General features: G+C 40.4%; 1 protein-coding gene across 1 annotated transcript in view; it reads right to left on the reverse strand.

Annotated features, from left to right (window-relative positions):
- Ophn1 (oligophrenin 1) overlaps positions 1 to 18444 on the reverse strand; it is a 338469-nt gene that overhangs the window by 14878 nt on the left and 305147 nt on the right. Inside the window, 5 exon segments of the mRNA XM_042054391.1 lie at positions 8879 to 8999; positions 9002 to 9085; positions 9088 to 9122; positions 9125 to 9205; positions 14336 to 14483. Coding sequence (XP_041910325.1) covers positions 8879 to 8999; positions 9002 to 9085; positions 9088 to 9122; positions 9125 to 9205; positions 14336 to 14483 — 469 coding nt within the window.

Here is an 18444-nt window from a genome sequence, read left to right on the forward strand (position 1 = left end):
TAGATTATCGAAGTAATAATAACTGCTTTTTTTGCCTAACAATTGATACTGTTTGAACATTCTCCCAATGATGTTCATAGTCATCTGAGAAGGGAAAGAATAGAGACTTCATGTCATTTGTTTTACAGAGAGATGAAACTGAGGCTCAGAATGGTAAATCCTTTACCTATTACCAGGTTGTAATAGAGTAATGATTGAAAAGTCTTATTTTCTATTTTCATGTCCCTTCTTTTCCGGTCCTGCTATGGTTGTTATTAGTAGCATTATAGAAAATTGCAAATGATAATAATGATTAACAGTAAAAAAAATAAGTAAAAACATAGTTGCTAGTAGTTTTTATTGACTGAATTTTGCAGTGTGGGGATTAATACAAGGGTCGCACACAGTTTCCAGTTCTGTCTATTTTATTACAAAATACCAGTTCTGGTCCAAGTATTGTTAACACTGGCATTTAGTGCTTTTTTTCAGTTTTCATAGTTAAGAATGGCCATCATTCTGCACAAATGTTATGCCTTTTCTACTGTTGAGGAAAACTACTCCAAAATGAAAGGAACATCAAAAGTTTACCATTAACAGATCCATTGCGCATGCGATTTCTACAACCTATGTAGTTCCAGTTACCAGAGGTGCAGTGGGATTTTTAATCCTGGCTGCACATGAGAACATGGGGAAGACCTTTAAATATGCAGTAACCCAGATCCATCCTCAGCGTTCTTAGTTTGACCCTAGTCAAACTTGCACATGGGTATGTCATGTTCCCCTGGTAAATGTGATGATGGGCAGTGCGGGGGCTGTAAAGTTGGTAAGCCACACAACCCAGTGTCCTCATTGCAGGTCACACATGAGCAGAGATGACAGTGATATTCCATTTCCTCCACTGTTACTGGAGGAGGGAGTTTGATAGGAAAGACACTGTACTTTCAGAGCCCGGAATTATTTCTAACTGAAGCTATGCCTAGCCTAGGGCTCACTTCTCTTGAGGAGTACAGCAGATAGCATCCTCATAACAGTTGGCCTCACTCATTACCTTACAGCCACTCCAAATGGACATCTGACTAGGGCCTGAAAGTAAGCACCATTAGCTGTTTGTCTGATTAGGGGCCCTTTTATATGCGACTCCAACTTGATGATTCATTACAAGTCATGCTTGAAGTAGCAGCAAAGAGTTTTCTTGGCTAAAGGCCCCGGTGTTGTTCTTTCTTGCCTCTAATTTGTCTCAGTCACAGTTAAGCCACAACGTCAAACTGGCAAGGCAACGGAAAGAAGCCATATAACTAGGAGTCAATAAACCTGTTTCTCATCTTAATACTAAAACTAGCTGAGTAAGTCAGGCGGTTCATTTCTCTGCCAGTACAATATGAAGACTGGACTGTTTTGCAGATGAATAGCAGATGTATCAGTCCTGTAAACCTTTGCCTTTCTTGCTAACTTTTGTATCTGCTTTGGGAATACTACGGAAGTCTCAATTTCTTTATCAGCCTCTCCTTTCCTTTCTTCCACTTCTTGTTACCCTCTCAATAAATGGATTTCAATTTCATGGCCCCCTGGTGCCTGCCGGTAACACCCCAAATGCCAAAATTGGCATCCACTGTGCCCTCTTCACCTGGGCTTCAGCAGTCCTTTCTGAGCCTCACAGCTTTCCCACCATTCTTCGTCACATATGCTACCGTCTAGACAAACATTATTATTATTGTTCTGTGTCCATGTCTGGCAATGAATCATCTTTCCAAGATCCTCTTTATCCTATTCCCACATGCCCCAAATTGCATCCGCTTACGTGCCATGTCTCTTAGGAAGCTTAAGATTCTCCAAGTTCCTTTCTCCAGCTCTTAAGGGACTGGTTGTCTTGTACTTTGAATCTTGTACTTTGGCTCTTTGCTTTTCATGGCTCTTTCTCCCCTATTAAGAATGGGAGCACTGAGAGCAAGATCCAGGTGGGACTCATCTCTGTATCCCCAAGAGACCCAAGTAATTGCTCTGCGTGTAACCGGGCAGATATTCCACAAATATTTATTGAGTAAGAAAAAATGCAGTGCAAGCCTTTTAGAAGGAAGCGAAGAAAGCTTTCCCTTTTTAGGCTTCCAACTGAGCTTCCTATGACACACAAGCCCAATACCCTCAAGCTTCAAGGGTAGTCTGAGACCTAAAGGTAAGTATTAATATACTGGGGATTTTGTGAGAGCACTGTGTCCAACAAGGGGATGAACACAGCGATCCGATACAGTCCTCCCTGAGGGTCTTAAATCCAAGCTGGGAAGAGAAGTCATAGTCATGGGCTATAAGCAGTCACATTAGAGGGCCAAGCATGGGAGCTCCAGGAAGTGAGGTATGGGTGAATACCCTGGATAGGGACTGTCAGAGAATCCACAGACCAACGGGACTGGAACTGGACTAAGAAGAGCTAAATGTCCTTTTTTGTCTCTTTTCTCCACAAGGTTTTTTTTTCCCCTTTTCTGGGGTGTTTATCAAGTGTATAGCCAGGCTGAAGACAAAAAAAAAAAAATGTAGTTCTTGAGCTGTTTTCTTTCTGCCCGTATTTTACATTTGAGGATTCCACCAAGGCTCTAGAATACAGAAAAGTAGATGTCCCTGTCTTGTAATCTGCCACTTCTTGAGCCCTACTAGATAACTAGGGGTGCTTATAGACCACATCTACTCTCTCTCTCTCTCTCTCTCTCCTCTCTCTTCTCCTCTCAGTCTCTCTCTCTCTGCTCTCTCTCTCTCTCTCTCTCTCTCACACTCTGTCCTCTCTCTCCTGTCTCTGTCTCTCTCTCTGTCTCTCCCCCCCCTCTCTCTCACACACACACATACACCACAACACACATCTTGCCTGTGGGTAGAGGTGCTATCCCACACTACTCATAGTGGGGAAATAAAAAGTAAAGCTGACCCATTACAACAGCATGCTATCAAAGCCGAACAACTCCTTCCATTTACACGGTAGTTGGAAAGGGACAGGTATACACATGCCATCCTTCCTTGTTATAGCAATCCAATGGGCACAGTTATGAGCCTCTTATACAATGAGAGGCTCAGGTTATGATTTACCTGAAATCCCACAGCTAGGAGAGACAGGGGTCAAATTTAAAACACATATCAAGGGAAGTAATGGAGGACGGGGGTTTTAAACCACACATTCTCTCTCATCTATAGTATTCCACCAAATAGCGATCATTTTCATTTCTTTGACCTTGGTCCAAAACATGGGTTTCATTACAAACTTACTGCCCTCTCCAAAACATTTGGCTCCATCCTTTCCCATCCTCTGACAAATGGTGGTGAGCAAATATCTTAGCATGTGCACGTTTATGAGATGCAACAGTCATCAGCTCTCGATTTTACGCAGCTTTCTTGCACCCCCCCCCAATATCCACCTATACCACCCCACCTTGGGTGAAAAGAGCAGGGGGAAGATTGTCTTTTTTCTTCTCCCTCAGCCCTAGCCTTCTACAATGATCTCTTGCTTTCTGTTGAACATTCCTCCATGCGCATCCTATAGCCTTCCTTCCCTTAGCCATCAATTATCCTTATGGAACACTCTGGAGTTAGAGACTCCCAGGAAAGGCAGAGAAATGAAAACCAAACAGTAGATTACTAAAGCATAAGCATATAAGTTCAAACAAGAAAATGTGGATAATTGCCAGCAACGCCCATTACTACTGCAGGAGCAGTCTGTTCCTAATACTTTTAGAGCAGTACAAATGCCACTTACAGCATTAGTCACCCCAGTGAAGAATTGATGGCTGTGTGACTAAAAAAGGTCTTGCAAAATATCCTTCCTCCAACGCCAGGAGCATATTACCAGAGAGAGAAAGAAACTAAGCATGGCTGTTAAAACCCACATGCCCTAGGGGGGGCCTGTGTGTGTGGCATGCTACCTACTTTAATATCTATACTCAGCAAAATGAAGGGCTTCTTGCCCCGCTCTTACTGCTCTCATTAATCATCCAAGACCATAGCTCCCAACCGGGCTTTGACTGACAAGCCTATGGCCATCCTCACTGTGAACAATGGGAAGGCAGGAATCATGGATTTTCCTCTCGGTCTTTCCCTTTGCTTAATGTGATGTCTGAATGAATGCCAGACAGAAGCGAAAGGGCATGCACCCTTCTGTCCTCTTCATTCTCCCAAAAATACTAAATCTTTTGTAGAAATTACAACACTTGCATTTTGTAAGCCAGAACTGATAAGAGAAAGCACATTGAGTAAATATTACCTGTTTTCTCTTATATGTAGAACCTAGATTTCAATAGATGTGGGGGGGGATCTACATGGAGGGCCACAAAAAATAGAAACTGGGGAGAGTGGAGGAAGAGATCTTAATGGAGGGTGGGAAATAGGGAGAGTCAATGTTATAATAACAGGAAAGATAACTGGGGAAAGAAAGGTAACCAAGTAGAGGAGGCACAGGAAAGGATAGCAAAGGAGAGGAATAAATGGCAACACAGCATAACATATAATGCATGAAGATGCTATGATGAAAACATCCATCACTCATATGCTAACCGGAAAATTAATTAAAGACAACAAACTCAAATGGTCAAAAGGAGACATGCTAATTTGTATACCCCAAAGTAATGCTTGCTGGAAAAGGAGGTGGCTAAGGCAGAAAAAAAAAAAGACTGTGGGGTGAGAGAGATGGTTATGTGTTGAAAAGAGCTTGCTGCTCTTGTGAAGGAATCACATGTAAACTCCAGCATTCACATGGTGGCGTACACCTATCTGTAACTTGGTGCCAGGGGACACGACACCCACTTCTGACTTTCAGTGGGCACAGGTGCGTGATCCATACATACATGCAGGCAAATATTCATATGCTGAAAAATAAGTCTTTAAAACTGAATGTGGTAGATAAAAAGCATAACCAATATCTAGTTTCCAGCAACATCTTCTGCATCTTATAGCCCAAGGGATGCTGGGAAAATTGCTTCATATCTGAGCCACTCTTTCTTTGAGATGAGTAGGGTAAAACCTACCTCACCACACTTACCAAACAATAAAAATATGCAAAGAATAAGAGAAAGCATACAGGCCCATGACTGAAATAGAAAAGGGTCCTGAATAAAATCCATCAAGGAACAATAGTGGGGTTTGCAAAGTTACTCGAGCGGCCATGGAATTAAGCCCTTTGCCATGCACCAGGGCGCCTGCCATTTCTATTGCTCTGAGGAAAATAGGGAGAACAATGAAATCCACTCACATGTTAGGGTCAGTGGGAAGGGTTAAAAGCCGGAGAGAGGTTAGGAGGGTGGAACACATTTGCAATACCAGAAGCAACAAAGCCCTTCAACAGCAAAGGTGGAAGAGACCGACAACTGTTTGGTGGTAGAGTGGGTGAGCAGATAGAGGCAACTTCTTCTCCCCAAGCCTGCCATTCAGGTTGCTTGTTAGCACATGGGGGTTAATCATCCACTTCAGGCTCAAGGGAAGAACCTTTGTAGCAACTGATTACTGATAACTCTTCTGGTGCCCAGGATGTAACCAGGAGCATCAGCGAAACTAGGGAGGGAGGCAGAGGTGAAGTGATAGTGGGGGAAGGTTTAGAGACGCAACTATAACCAGCAATTTGGCTATTGGGCTCTACCATGACCCAACCCATCCGAGTGCTGCCAAGGGCTGAAGGCCATAGGCTTAACGAAAACTGTACCACATAAGTTTGTTTGCTAACTGATTAAGAGGCAAAAAAAAAAAATCTGGCAATGCTGCAGCTTAGACTGAGAAAGCCTGGATGGCTCTGGACAAGTCAGATCAGTTCTTATATTAACTGATACATTAGATCACAGCTGCTGCTGCCAGCAGCCCAGAGGATGGGAGTGTGAGAGAAGCAGCAGAGGGGAGGCACGGGGATTGCATTCTATATCCAAAGAGTTGGAGGCAGAGCCGATGCAGAAGGCTAAAAGTTACTGTGTGTGCTGAGCTGACAGGATCTGGCTTGACAACGGCAGGGCAAAGTTTACATAGGGGTAGAAGTGCAGTTACCCAACCTTCTACTTGGTTAATGTGATGATCAATAATGACTTCTAAACTGAAGCAGATGTCTCCATAGATGTCTGTCCTTTCCTGCTGCCTCCCATAAGAGCAATTTGTAGGGAGGGAAGACAGGACTGAGGGAGAAAATTAATAACGTATTTCATTTTCTGATTATGAGCCAGGTATTTTGTTTGTTATTCCTTTTAATCCTAAAAATTATCTGTAGGTATACTTTTCCCACTTTAGAGATATAAAACCCAAGGCACAGACACGGAAAATAACATGGGCATGCAAATGCATCTGAGGATCAAACCAGAGAATTAGAAAGTGCCAATTGCTCTGTGGAAATCTTGCTGGCATCCACACAAAACAGCATTTACTGAACTGCTCAAAGACAACGCTGTCAGCATGTACTGAGCCTGCCACAGACGACAGAATTTCTTCCCTCTGCTTTATCTGGACAGGCTTGTTTTTCCTCTAGCTTCCCTCTGCCTTCATATATACTCTAAAATACCTCCCTGCCTCTCCTCTCTAAAAAGAAATTTGTGATGCTATTCATCAAGTGTGAAAGGCTTCGTGGACACTTCCCACACCAGCTCCATTGCTGGCCTTCCTCTGCTATCCTGCTCCCCAGTTTTCCTCACTCGATGCCCTATGCCCCGGTTTTTACCTGCGCTCCAGCACTGTGCCTAGCAAACAAAAACACTCCCTTGAAAAAGGATGTCAGGCTAGGTGCAGGGGCCACATGCATTCGGGAGGTTCAGAGGCTGAGGCAGGGATCTAATTCCCAAGTCCTTAATGGGGCTACATACACGTTGAGATCCATTATTCATAGAGACCAAAAACCAATCCTAAAATTTGTAGGAAATATGAAAGAACATAGTCAAAACAACACGAAACAGAAGGAACACAGCCGGAGACATCACATTACCTGACCTCAGATTCGACTATGGAAATGTAATACAAAAAGCTACTGCACTAAACAGACATGTAGACCAAGGGGAACACAACAGAAGAACTACCAATAAACCCACACAGCTACGGAAACCTAATTTCTGATTAAAGCGCCAAAACATGTGCTGGAGGAAAAACTGCCCCTTCAAGAAACTGCCAGCAAAACTCATAACTGCCTGCAAATAATGAAATCAGATCTCATAGCTCTCAGCTTGCACAGAATTATTCAAAAATCGATCGGAGACCTAGATTTTAAACTGGAAACAATGAAACAAATGGTAAACATTTAGGATATTACAGACAACAAAACCGGAAACAGGAATAGCCTAAGAATTGACAAATGGAACCATACAGATTCAAAGAACCACCAGCACCCCACCACCACCACCACCACCACCACCACCACCACACACCACCACCATTATAAACAATAACAAATGAGTGTAGAATAAACAGCCAAGAGAACGGGAAGTCTTCATCAGCTAGACAACCTACAAGGAGTTCATATCTCCAATAAATAGATTTTAAAATTCTCAAAAGTAAACACCAAAGAATAGTTATCAATTAGAACATGGGGCAATCATCTGAACAGACACCGAGGTTGGCTGGAATGAGAATGTCCCCCATAGGCTCAAATATTTGAATGTTTAGTCATGCAAAAGTGTGGAGCTGTTAGGAAAGGATTAAAAAGATCAGGAGGTGTGACCTTGTTGGAGGGAGTGTGTCACTAGAAGATGGACTTTGAGGTTTAAATATCTCATGTTGGGCCCAGTCTCCCTCTCTGCCTATGGATCAGGATATAGAACTCTCAGCTACTTCCTCCAGCGCCCTGCCTCCCTGCCTGCACAGTGCCATGCTCCCTGCCTTGACAATAATGGACTGAACCTCTGAAACTGTAAGCGAGCCCCCAATGATATGTTTTCCTTACAAGAGTTGACTTGTGATGGTGTCTCTTCACAGTGACAGAACAGTGACTAAAAGAGGGTAGTTCTCAAAGGAAGAATTACAAGTGGCCAACAGATACATTTTCAAATATTCAACATCTCTATTCATCAAAGAAATGTAAATTAAAATGACGTTGAGATCCCATCTCACCCAGGGAGAATGGCTGACATCAAGAAAACAATATGGGGAAGAGAGGAACACTTACACACTACTGGTGGGAGGGTAAGCTGGTGAAGCCACTATGTAAAGGTAGTGTAGGGGGCATCTATAAATCAAAAATAGAACTTACTTTTTACCCAGCTATACCACTCCTGGCATAAACTCAAAGAACTCTATATCTGGCCACATTGTTTTGTTGCACGTCCATGATTCACTGTGAGGCTCTGTTCGTGATAGCTAGGCCCAGATGTTCAGCACAGATAAATGGATAATGAAAATGTGGTGCCTATACCAAGGACTTCTAGTCGTTCATAAAGAAAAACGAAATGTTCAAAAGGAAAATGGATGGAATGAAAAACAAAATTGTTTTAAGCCGGTTAAGCCCAGGCTCAGAAAGACAGCTGCTCTACACTGTCTCTCATATGCACATCTTAGTTTTCTAACTGTAAAATGCACAACTGGTAGTTAATACAGTAAAGGGCAGGAACTAGAAGGTGACCCATGCGACTGGTAAACAAAAGAGCAGGGTAGGGAAGATAATAGAACAAAAGTATAAGGGGGATACTGAGGGTGGAAATATACAGCAGGGAAGGGCGAATCAAGGAGATAGGGACTGAGAATCAACTAAGATGAAAATATGCATTAAAATCTCATACTGAAATCTACTATTACTTGGCAGCTAATTTTAAAAATTAAAATCAAAAAAAGCAAGACATGGGAGGACACGTGCAAGAGGGAGAGAAGAAGGTAGTAGCAAGGGAGGAAGAATACCCTCCAACCCTAGAAAAGTTCCCATGATGAAAAGCAGCTTGGCTCAGTTCTGCTTCCCATAGCATTGCTAAACATTTACCTTCCTTGTGGTGAGCCATTGGCCTGGGAGCTGGTCTCTTTATATGGAAAGAGGAGGTCTTTGTGGTCCCAGGGCCTGGCACAGGTCCATTGGTGGCCTTTGGAGTAGTCCTTGGTCCATCCATCCTTGCAACCTAAATACCAACTTCCCCACATCCATCTCTGGGCAGGGTTCCGATTGACAGTCAGAAACAGGTCTACTTGGGGAAGCTTTCTTCCAGGGTCAGTTTCCCCACTTTTCTGATGGGTAGGTTGAGGTGCTGCGATAGCCTGGGGGGATCCAGGTTGCTAGTGATTGTACCATTAGGAGTTTGATGCTGGGTTTCATCTGAAAAAAAAAAATGGTACAAAGAAAAATGATTAATGATGACCTTCATGTATACATATTTAAATCTGAAAATCTGTACACATTTTCAAAATTGTGATTATAGTACAGACTGACTACAATCACACAGAACAGTCTCTACCCTGCACACTTTGCATGGAGTCACAGGTCTCATTCAAATGAGGTTCAATGTAAGATGTTCGTATGACTTTCACTGACACAGCTGAATCAACTCTAGTATTTCAATCTGCTTTATTCAAGAGGATGCAATTCAAAAAGGACAGAGTGCCCAATCAATCGCATAATTTATTCTCTCTAAATAAATGCATCAACTATTCCCAAGTAGAACTTTAAAAGCAATTTTTTAGGTTCCTCCAATTTCAAGCTAACAAGCCTAACAGAATTTAATTTCTTTCTCTAGTCCATGTAAATATATCCTCAAATAGCCAATTTACATTCGTCCTCTAGCCTTTGTGCTCCGTAATTTCCTGTGCCCATTAGAATAAGCTTTTAAGTGATTCTGAATATAGTTAAACGCTTCAAAGAACACAATAACAGACAGAGAGACTTTCTTTAGAAAAATAAGCCCACACACGTATATTTAAATTTTTGAAAACTAACTTTAAGTTATTCGCTGTCTCTGAAAAAAAAATCAACAAATGCCCCAGATTCATAATATCCACTACGGACGTTGTCACCTTCATTAATAATAGGAAACTTAGGGCTGGGGGTTAACACTCAATGATAGAGCACTAGTATAGGACGTACAGGTTATAGGTTTCATCCCCAGCACCACAAAAATAAATAAATAAATGAAACAGACATAAAATAAAAGCTCATATTAGAGCCCAGTAGTTAAGCATACTGTTTTTGTTCAGCAAAGGGAGACATCTGAGAGCTGTATTCAGCAAAGGTGACACAGGGACCTTATTTGAAACCTGTTTCTTGTAATGAGATAATGAGAAATTTTAAACATTGACTAGACAATTAATCTTAAGGAATTACTGTTCTGTTTTCTTTTATATATAATTATTATACTGATCATTTAGAGTTAATTGTGAACTCTGGCTGAGAAATCGGTGAAAGTCATAGATGAATCAAAATTGTTCAGACAAACAATAGCTTGGAGGAGTAAAAAACCATGCTTTGTAAGAAAATATTATATTATACAGACTGAGTAGGTTATGTTTAGGTATATAATATATATATATATATATATATATATATATATATACATATATATAGAGAGAGAGACACAATACGTGTAACAACAATCAATAAAAAAAAAAAGAGGCCATGGGAGAATATGAAGGAAGAAAAGGAAGGGAAGGGGGAATAATGTAAATACATTATAATTTCGAAAATGAAAGAATTTTAAAACAAAAATATATTTCAAAAGCAAATAAGTTCAGTTTGTCTTGAGCATTTCTGATAAAAGATGTGAGTAGCTAGATATGGGTCTATGCTAGCTAGGTGCTATTTCAGTAAGGTCTGAATAGGAATATGAACATTACCTCTGGTAGGTGGAAAGGAAGCATTGTCAGATAGATGTTTCCAGAACATCCACTTGGGTTCAATATGAAAAGCAGATCAGAATGGACAAACTAGAGATTTCTAAACATATGGGAATGCTGATGACAATGACCAAAACAGCAACAGCACCAGTAAGGAAACACAGTCTCTTTGTTAAAGAGTGGACTGTAAGGTGCAGTTAGTTGCATAGTCCTGTAATCCTAGCACTTGGGAAGTTGGGGGCAGAAGGATTGAAAGTTCAGTGCTAGCCTTGGCCACATAGCAAGGCCCTGTGTCAAAATAAATAATACAGACTTAGAATGGCCAAAGATTTGAGATAGGATATGAAGAGGGTTTATGATAGTAGGGGAAGGATTTACTAAAATATTATTTACAGACAGAATATAAAATTTGGAAATCAAATAATGAGATGCCATTTGTCAAGGAAAGTGGTGAGCAGTATCGGCTGCTCCTTAGAATGGCGGTGGGACACATTGTAAGAAGTACAGTGTTACATCTAGTAGGCATGCGGGATTTGGGATAAGATAGAAGGGAGAAAATTGCTGTTTTCTAATTTGGGTCGTGGCGTCAACTGGACAAATTACTTTCCTTCTCTGAGCCACAAATGACTTTCTGAAGCTCAGGTCCCTACTTCATACTGGAATATCGAGGATTAAATGAGATTATAGGTTCATGCCCACTTAAAAATGCACAGAATGAAAAAGCAAGACTACTGTAACTAGCACTGACCAGAATACAGGGAAATTTGAACCACCATCCTTTACTGGTGAGAAAGTAAAAATGGCACATGTGCCTTGGAAATTAGCATGGTCGCCTCCGCAAAAGTCTTACTTCAGAGTAAATGTATACTCGGCAATACACTCAAGACAACTGAAGTCAGACATTCCCCAACAACCTGAATGCTCATAGTAGTTATTCATAACAGCTAAAACACAAATACAATTTAGGTGCCCATTCACTGAGGAATGGATAAACATATGTGGTATAGTCACACCATGGAATATCATATAGCAGCAGAAAGTGTATGTTACACACCCTAGGATAATTTGCTAGCCATAAAAGATTATATAGAATACGAGTCCATTTATATAAAAAGTTCAAAATAAACAAGTCTCCAAGGTTAGAGAATCATTGCCAGAGGCTGGAGAGGAGGAGGAATTGGAAGATTTCCTTTTTAGGATAATGCAAATATTTTCAGATAAGGTAGTTGCGCAAAATACATTTTACTGGGATTTACAATTTAATGGGGCTTATTTTATGGCCTGGGCATTATTTATTAGTCCAAAAATTAATGGGTAGACTGTAATCTCACTGAAGATCTGGTACAAAGCCCTCATCATAGAGCAGGGCAAATTGAACCCCAGTTCAATTTACTCAACAGGCTAGTGACCAAAATGAAATGAGACCTGAGGTCTATGACACCCAGTTCATTCATCTAATACACTCATTAATTGGGCACTTACTATGTAGCAAGTTCTGTGTTGCTGTAGGGGCATAAAGTGCTAAAAAGTTCTGTTAGTATAAGTCTTTTGGAGGAAACATTATAAATAAATTTATTTCATAAAAAATCTAATTATGGGGCAACAAACAAGCATTCAGTACTCCCTGCCATTTTTCCACTTTCTCTTCCTCCTCTATGGAAGTGATCCCTTGAGCTAGATAATCCCTTTCTATTCATATTCCTAATATAACCATTCATTCACATTATAAACATGTACTGAACACACACAATGTATAGCAGGGATTGGTCCCAGACCTGGTGATAAAAATGGATCGAACGTTCTTAGGGGAAAGTAGCTACTAAACATGTCATCAAGTAGTAGCAGGTGACATGAATAAAACGAAGCACTGTAAGGGGACAGGAAGGAAGAAATGTTTAACTTGGGTGCTCAGAAAGACCCATAAGGAGTATCAAGGGCCATGAAACTAGAGAATAGAGAGCAAAGGGGACAGAAAGTACATAAAGAAAGTTCAGATAGATAAGCAGGGGTCACTGAAAACAGCATAAAATCAATTTTATTCGAAACATGAAGAGAGGTCACTGAAAGTTTGGAGCAGAGGGATGAGGTCACGGGCTTCACATTTTTGAAAGGATGGACAATTTACTGGCTGCTTTGGAGAATGGATTAGAGGCATTCCAGCAGGCCAGCACAGACAGCTGGGAAGAGATGGTGTGTGTGTGGTCCACAGGGAAAACCAAGGATTTCATATGTGATGTACATTCACAGTCAAAATGAATTGCTGATGGACCTGATGTGAGAGAGAATGGACAAAGAGCTACCAGGAAAGACCTACACTCTTGACCTCAGTGTTCTGGAGCTGCAAGTTAAGAGCAGAGGGATCATGAAAGGAGTAGGTTCAGAAGCAATACAAAATCAAGAGTTGCTTTGGGCTAAGGAAGAGATGTGGAGCTTAGTGATAGAATTATCACCTGCCATTGTACAAAGGACTAGGTTCCAGCCACCACCATTAAAATAAAATACAAATCTGATTCGTCTGCATGGACGGGCTCCGTGGGAGCCTTCTCAGCTTGGTTGATCACCTTCCTGGACCTGGGGGGAGTTGGGAGGACCTTGGACTTTAACATAGAGTAGGGAACCCTGATGGCTCCTTGGCCTGGAGAGGGAGGGAGGGGGTTATGGGTGGAGGGGAGGGGAGGGAAGGGGGAGGAGGAGGGGAGGAGATGGAAATTTTTAAATGTAAAAAAATAAACCATGAAAAAAATAAATAAAAATAAAATAAAATACAAATCATGTTCCATTCCTCTTGAATTTCTAAACAAACTGGGGAGTCCTCTGCAGCATTTAGATGCTTTTTACACGCAAGAAACTTAGAGAGGTGGTGTACAAAAAAAAAAAGCACGGGAAAGGGGGTTAAGACCTCCAGAGTCTTCAAATATCAAAATTAGAAAAAGAAAAGCAGGAGAGGGGGGATGAGGTGGATGAAAGAGAGGGGATCAAGTTTAGTGTCCTGAAACCCAAGTCCAGTGCCTCACAAAGGGAGAGGGGTTACCTGTCATGTGTAGCTCACCAGTTCACAAGAACAGTGCAGTGCTTGGTTTGGGTCATGAGGAGATAAAAGTAGTCAGAGGAGTGTCAGGGGCTAAGGCCCACTTAGGATAGTGCAGTCTCTTCAGGAACAGTCAGCCCATTGGATGATGCTCGTTTTCTCACATAGCCATATCTTCCTCTGTCCTATAAGCTCCATGAGGGCAGGGGCATGTGGCTTAATTTCACTTGGCCTCTTTCAAATTACTTGGAACATGGCCATTATTCAACCTATGGTAGCTGCATTTAAATTACATTCTCAGAACATTAGCAAGAACCTTGTACACATATTTCAATAAACTAGAGTAACATACCTATGAATAACTTGGATTTACTGCTAGCCTTGCAAGGGATCATGGGGATTCACCCCTGCCCCATCAACTGCCAGTAATCTAATTTCCTCTTAGAATACAAACTATAAGCCTTGCTTCTCCTGACTGCTTGTAAGCCAAAGCCCTATGAAAGGTCTATCATTGCGTGGAGGAAATAGCCACACTCCCATTTCTGTCCTCCAGTATTTTCTTTGTATGTAGCTGTCATACTAACCACCGACCTTCAATTTCCTCGAGCGAAGAAGTGTAGAACACTGTCTTCTCTCTCAGCAAACGCTTCGAGATTGTGATTGGTTTGTGCCTTCTTGCTGTCACTCGAGGTGGAGGCACTGGGGGTACTTGGCTGTCCTCGGGTGGACCCAAATATATCTGTAGAGAAGGAAGGAAGATACCCAAGAGACAATTAGCAAACTACTCCTTGATGCAGTCCAGCACTGTATCTGGTTGACCATGTGTACGCTAAAGCGGCTAATAGGACTGGGGGAATTTTCTTGTTCCCTCTAACTACCAGCAAGTGTTCAGATGTCTTCTACCATGATGAATGCATAGAACTGACCCCCTCAGTGTGGAGAAAGGATGTCGACATAAACAGTGAAGTAACCCTGGATTTTATACTTACTACCAGTGAGACTTTAGGTTAGACATCTACCTTTGAGCCTCAGCATCCTCTCTCAATTGGAATAAGAGGATAATAGCAACTACCCAACAGGCCTATCGAGCTGCTTTGTATGGGTGGAGGTGAGGGTAAAGGGTTACTAAACACATCCCTGTGTACATGTACATGTATGTACTCAATATTTCGAAAAGGATACTTAAGGATCTAGATATGCAGGTTGTTTCAATACTGAGGAAGAGAAAGAAGAAAAATGGTTTTCTCTCATATTATTTTGTTCACCTACAGAAATTTTCATAATACGGCATGTTAATTATTTTAAAAATGGAAGGAAAATAAAATTGAGAAGAAAATCAAAAGAGCCTTGGATATTTTATATATATATATATATATATATATATATAAATGATTCTTGAGGAGTACAAGAATAGCTGTGATTAGAATTGCTAACATGTGAAATGCCTGTGTAAAAGTGACAAAATTAACAGGAACATTGTACATACAATCACAAGCCAAACATGTATTTCATGGTTGACAGTAAGAGACGATAAAACAGTGGTAAGCAGATGAGAATTGAGCCACATAATTTTAGGACACAGTTGGTTCTCCTATCAGAGAACTGAAATAGCTAGCTAGCATTTTGGGAACTCCTACTCCATTACTGTAATAGTTACAAATACCCCTTCCTATACTTTCTACATACCAGAACCTTTGTATTGATTGCTCAATATATGCAGAGAACTCAGTTCTCTCTCCAACTCTCCATGTTGCTTGCTTGCTCTGTTTTGCTTGCCCTTCTTATAAAGGCCTTCCAATTCAATGCATCTAAACTTTGACATACCTCCCTCTACCCAACACTTCCTATTTCTTTCTTCCCTGAATTTTTATGTTTTGTTGTTTTGACATTTATCACTTTTTAAACATACATACACAAATACATACATTTAAACAAATATATATTTTCACTTAAGTTTATTTCCTGTCTCCTAACTAGTTTTATCATTGTTATTACCATGTTGTTGTTAACTCTTCCCCTTCTCCTCTCCATCTTCTCTCTGCAGCCCCACCCCCACCAATGTCTGCTTAAACATTTCCACCCCCAGTATTCCTCCTATCACATCCATACTACACCTGCTCTATTACCCTCCCTGCCCGTATGCCTTGAAGCCTCTTTTGTCTTCTCTCACAGGCCCCACTTCCCAGTTTCCTGGCATCTTCACAAAGTCACTTCCATCTAAATGCACATCTTTAAAAACTTGCTAGGATCTCTCTATGAGGAAGAATAGTAGTGCTTCTCTTTCTGAATCTGGGTTGCCTCAATATATTTTTTAATTCCATCTATTTTCCTTCAGATTTCATTTTTCTTTGTGGTTGAACATAATCCATTGTATATGTGTATCACATTTTCATTATTCATCCATCTGTTGTTGGACAGCTAGGCTGGTTCCATCTCCTTGCCATTGGGTACAGAAGAGCAGTAACCAAGGATGTGCAAGGATCTCTGTGGTAGGGTGTAGAGACCTTTGGGCAAATGCTCAGCAACTGCACTGCTGAGTCATATGGTAGTTTTATTGTTAGCTTTTGTGTTAGCTAGTTTTATGTCAATTTAATACAAGTCTTATCATCTGAGAGGAGGGAACCTCTACTGAGAAGGTATCTCCATAGATGACGGTTCGGGTTGGCCTGTGGAGCATTTTCTTATTAAGTGATTGATGGCAGAGGGCCCAACTAATTGTGGGTGGTGACAGCCCTGGGGTGGTGATTCTGGGTTCTATTAGAAAGCAGGTTGACCAAGCCATGTGGAACAAGCCAGTAAGCAGCATTCTTCCATGGCCTCTGCATCAGCTCCTGTCTCCAGGTTCTTGCCCTGCATGAGTTCCTGCTCTCATTCCTTCTGAGGATGAACTGTTACATGGACCCTTTCATAAGTTGCTTTAGGTCATGGTGTTTCATTATAGCAATAGTAACCCTAACTAAGATAGCTTCTCTCTCCCTCCCCTTCCCTCTCTTCCTCCCACCTGTCTTTCTTTCTTTTGAAACCTCCACACTGATTTCAATTATGGCTGCACTAGGTTTTAAACTTTATAAAAGCAAGTCTACTATATTCCCCACTGTCTCGGAGATCCATGAGAGTGCCTTGACCTGGTGGCTCAAAAATCAAGTACATTTATAAATAAGACACACAACACCAAATGCACCCCCTTCTGGAAGACATCATTTCAACTACTTCTTTATAAGATATTGCAAGAGGGCCTTATTTTCTTGTAGTCTGACACAAGAAAAAAAAAAGGACAAAACCAAACAGAAGAAACACAGGCAGCAGTAGTTTCTGAGCCATTGAGAAGATAGTTATGACAGTTAGTGGTTTCCTGGAGATGATGAAAACAAACAAGGCAAGGCTTTTGATCATTATCGCACTTGCAAATGACAAAGATCTATGCAGACAGCAGTGTAGGAAGGGGAGTCTAAGCAGAGCACAGCAGGACCCTTTCTTAGGCAAGGCAATAAAAATGACCATGAAAAATACCAGAGAGGACACAGTTTCCCCAGTTACCAAAAATTTCAAAGTACTTCAGATTGCATGCAACCCCAATAAGGTTTTTTGATAGAATTAATAAGCTCATTCAAAGATTTATAAGAAAATTCATAAAACTTAACCAAAATAATATCTTAAAAGAAAAATAGAGTTGGAGGTCTGCTATTACCTGATTTCAAGCCTTATTATATAAACCTATGATAATCAAGACAGTATGGCATTGGCATCAGTGTCAAAATGGATCAATGAATATAGAAAGTCCTAATAAAGCCCTACAAACTATATAAATAATTAGATTTTTTTCAGAAAGGCAACTCAGTAAGAAAGATCAGCCATGATAATGAAATAATTGAAAATTCATCACACTGTGTTGTGATAATCAGAATATTAGTCCATATCTTATATCACACATAAAAATTAACATTTAAATAACATATTACCTTAAAAGCTATTTTTGTGTCTTATGAGAGAGATACTTTAAGCTTAGCAAATATAACAGCCAAAATTCCATATTAAGGGGCTCTATTATAAACCTGAAAACTAGTTAAATTATTCTTTCCTAAGCAAAATATGAATGGTAGCTATAATGAAAAATAATCAATCTAGAAAAAAAAGATACTATTAATACATTTTAAGGTACATTATGGGAAAATATAATACACATAATAGTCAATGAGCTAATATCAAACAATAAGAAATAAGAAAGCTTCTAAAGCAGAGAAAAATGAAGAAAGGACATATGAAAAGGTAGAAAAATAAATAGCTCAGAAACATGAAAATGCAACACCTTCACTGACAATCATAAAATGCATATTAAAAGAACAATAAATTACATTTTCCATTAGACTAATATATTACACTGAATTAGTAAATAAATGGATGACCACCATCTTTATAAGCGCTGTTGAGATCGTGATTTGTTTTAGCTATATTTGGTTTCATTCAAGCACTGACTTTAAATGTTCCTTTGATTATCACCACTTCTAGGACCCTCACTAAACAAAAACACTGAAATAATTATATGCTGATAACTTTCATGCAACATTCCTTAAAAGAAATCCTAAAAATCATACAACATGAATATGGTCACATAAATTATGATTCATCTAAAGACAAATATTATATGTAACTATTAAAACATGATGGAGATTCATGGGAAATGAGATTGAAAGATTTAGTAA

This window comes from Arvicola amphibius, chromosome X (assembly GCF_903992535.2).
Source record: "Arvicola amphibius chromosome X, mArvAmp1.2, whole genome shotgun sequence".
NCBI lineage: Eukaryota > Metazoa > Chordata > Mammalia > Rodentia > Cricetidae > Arvicola > Arvicola amphibius.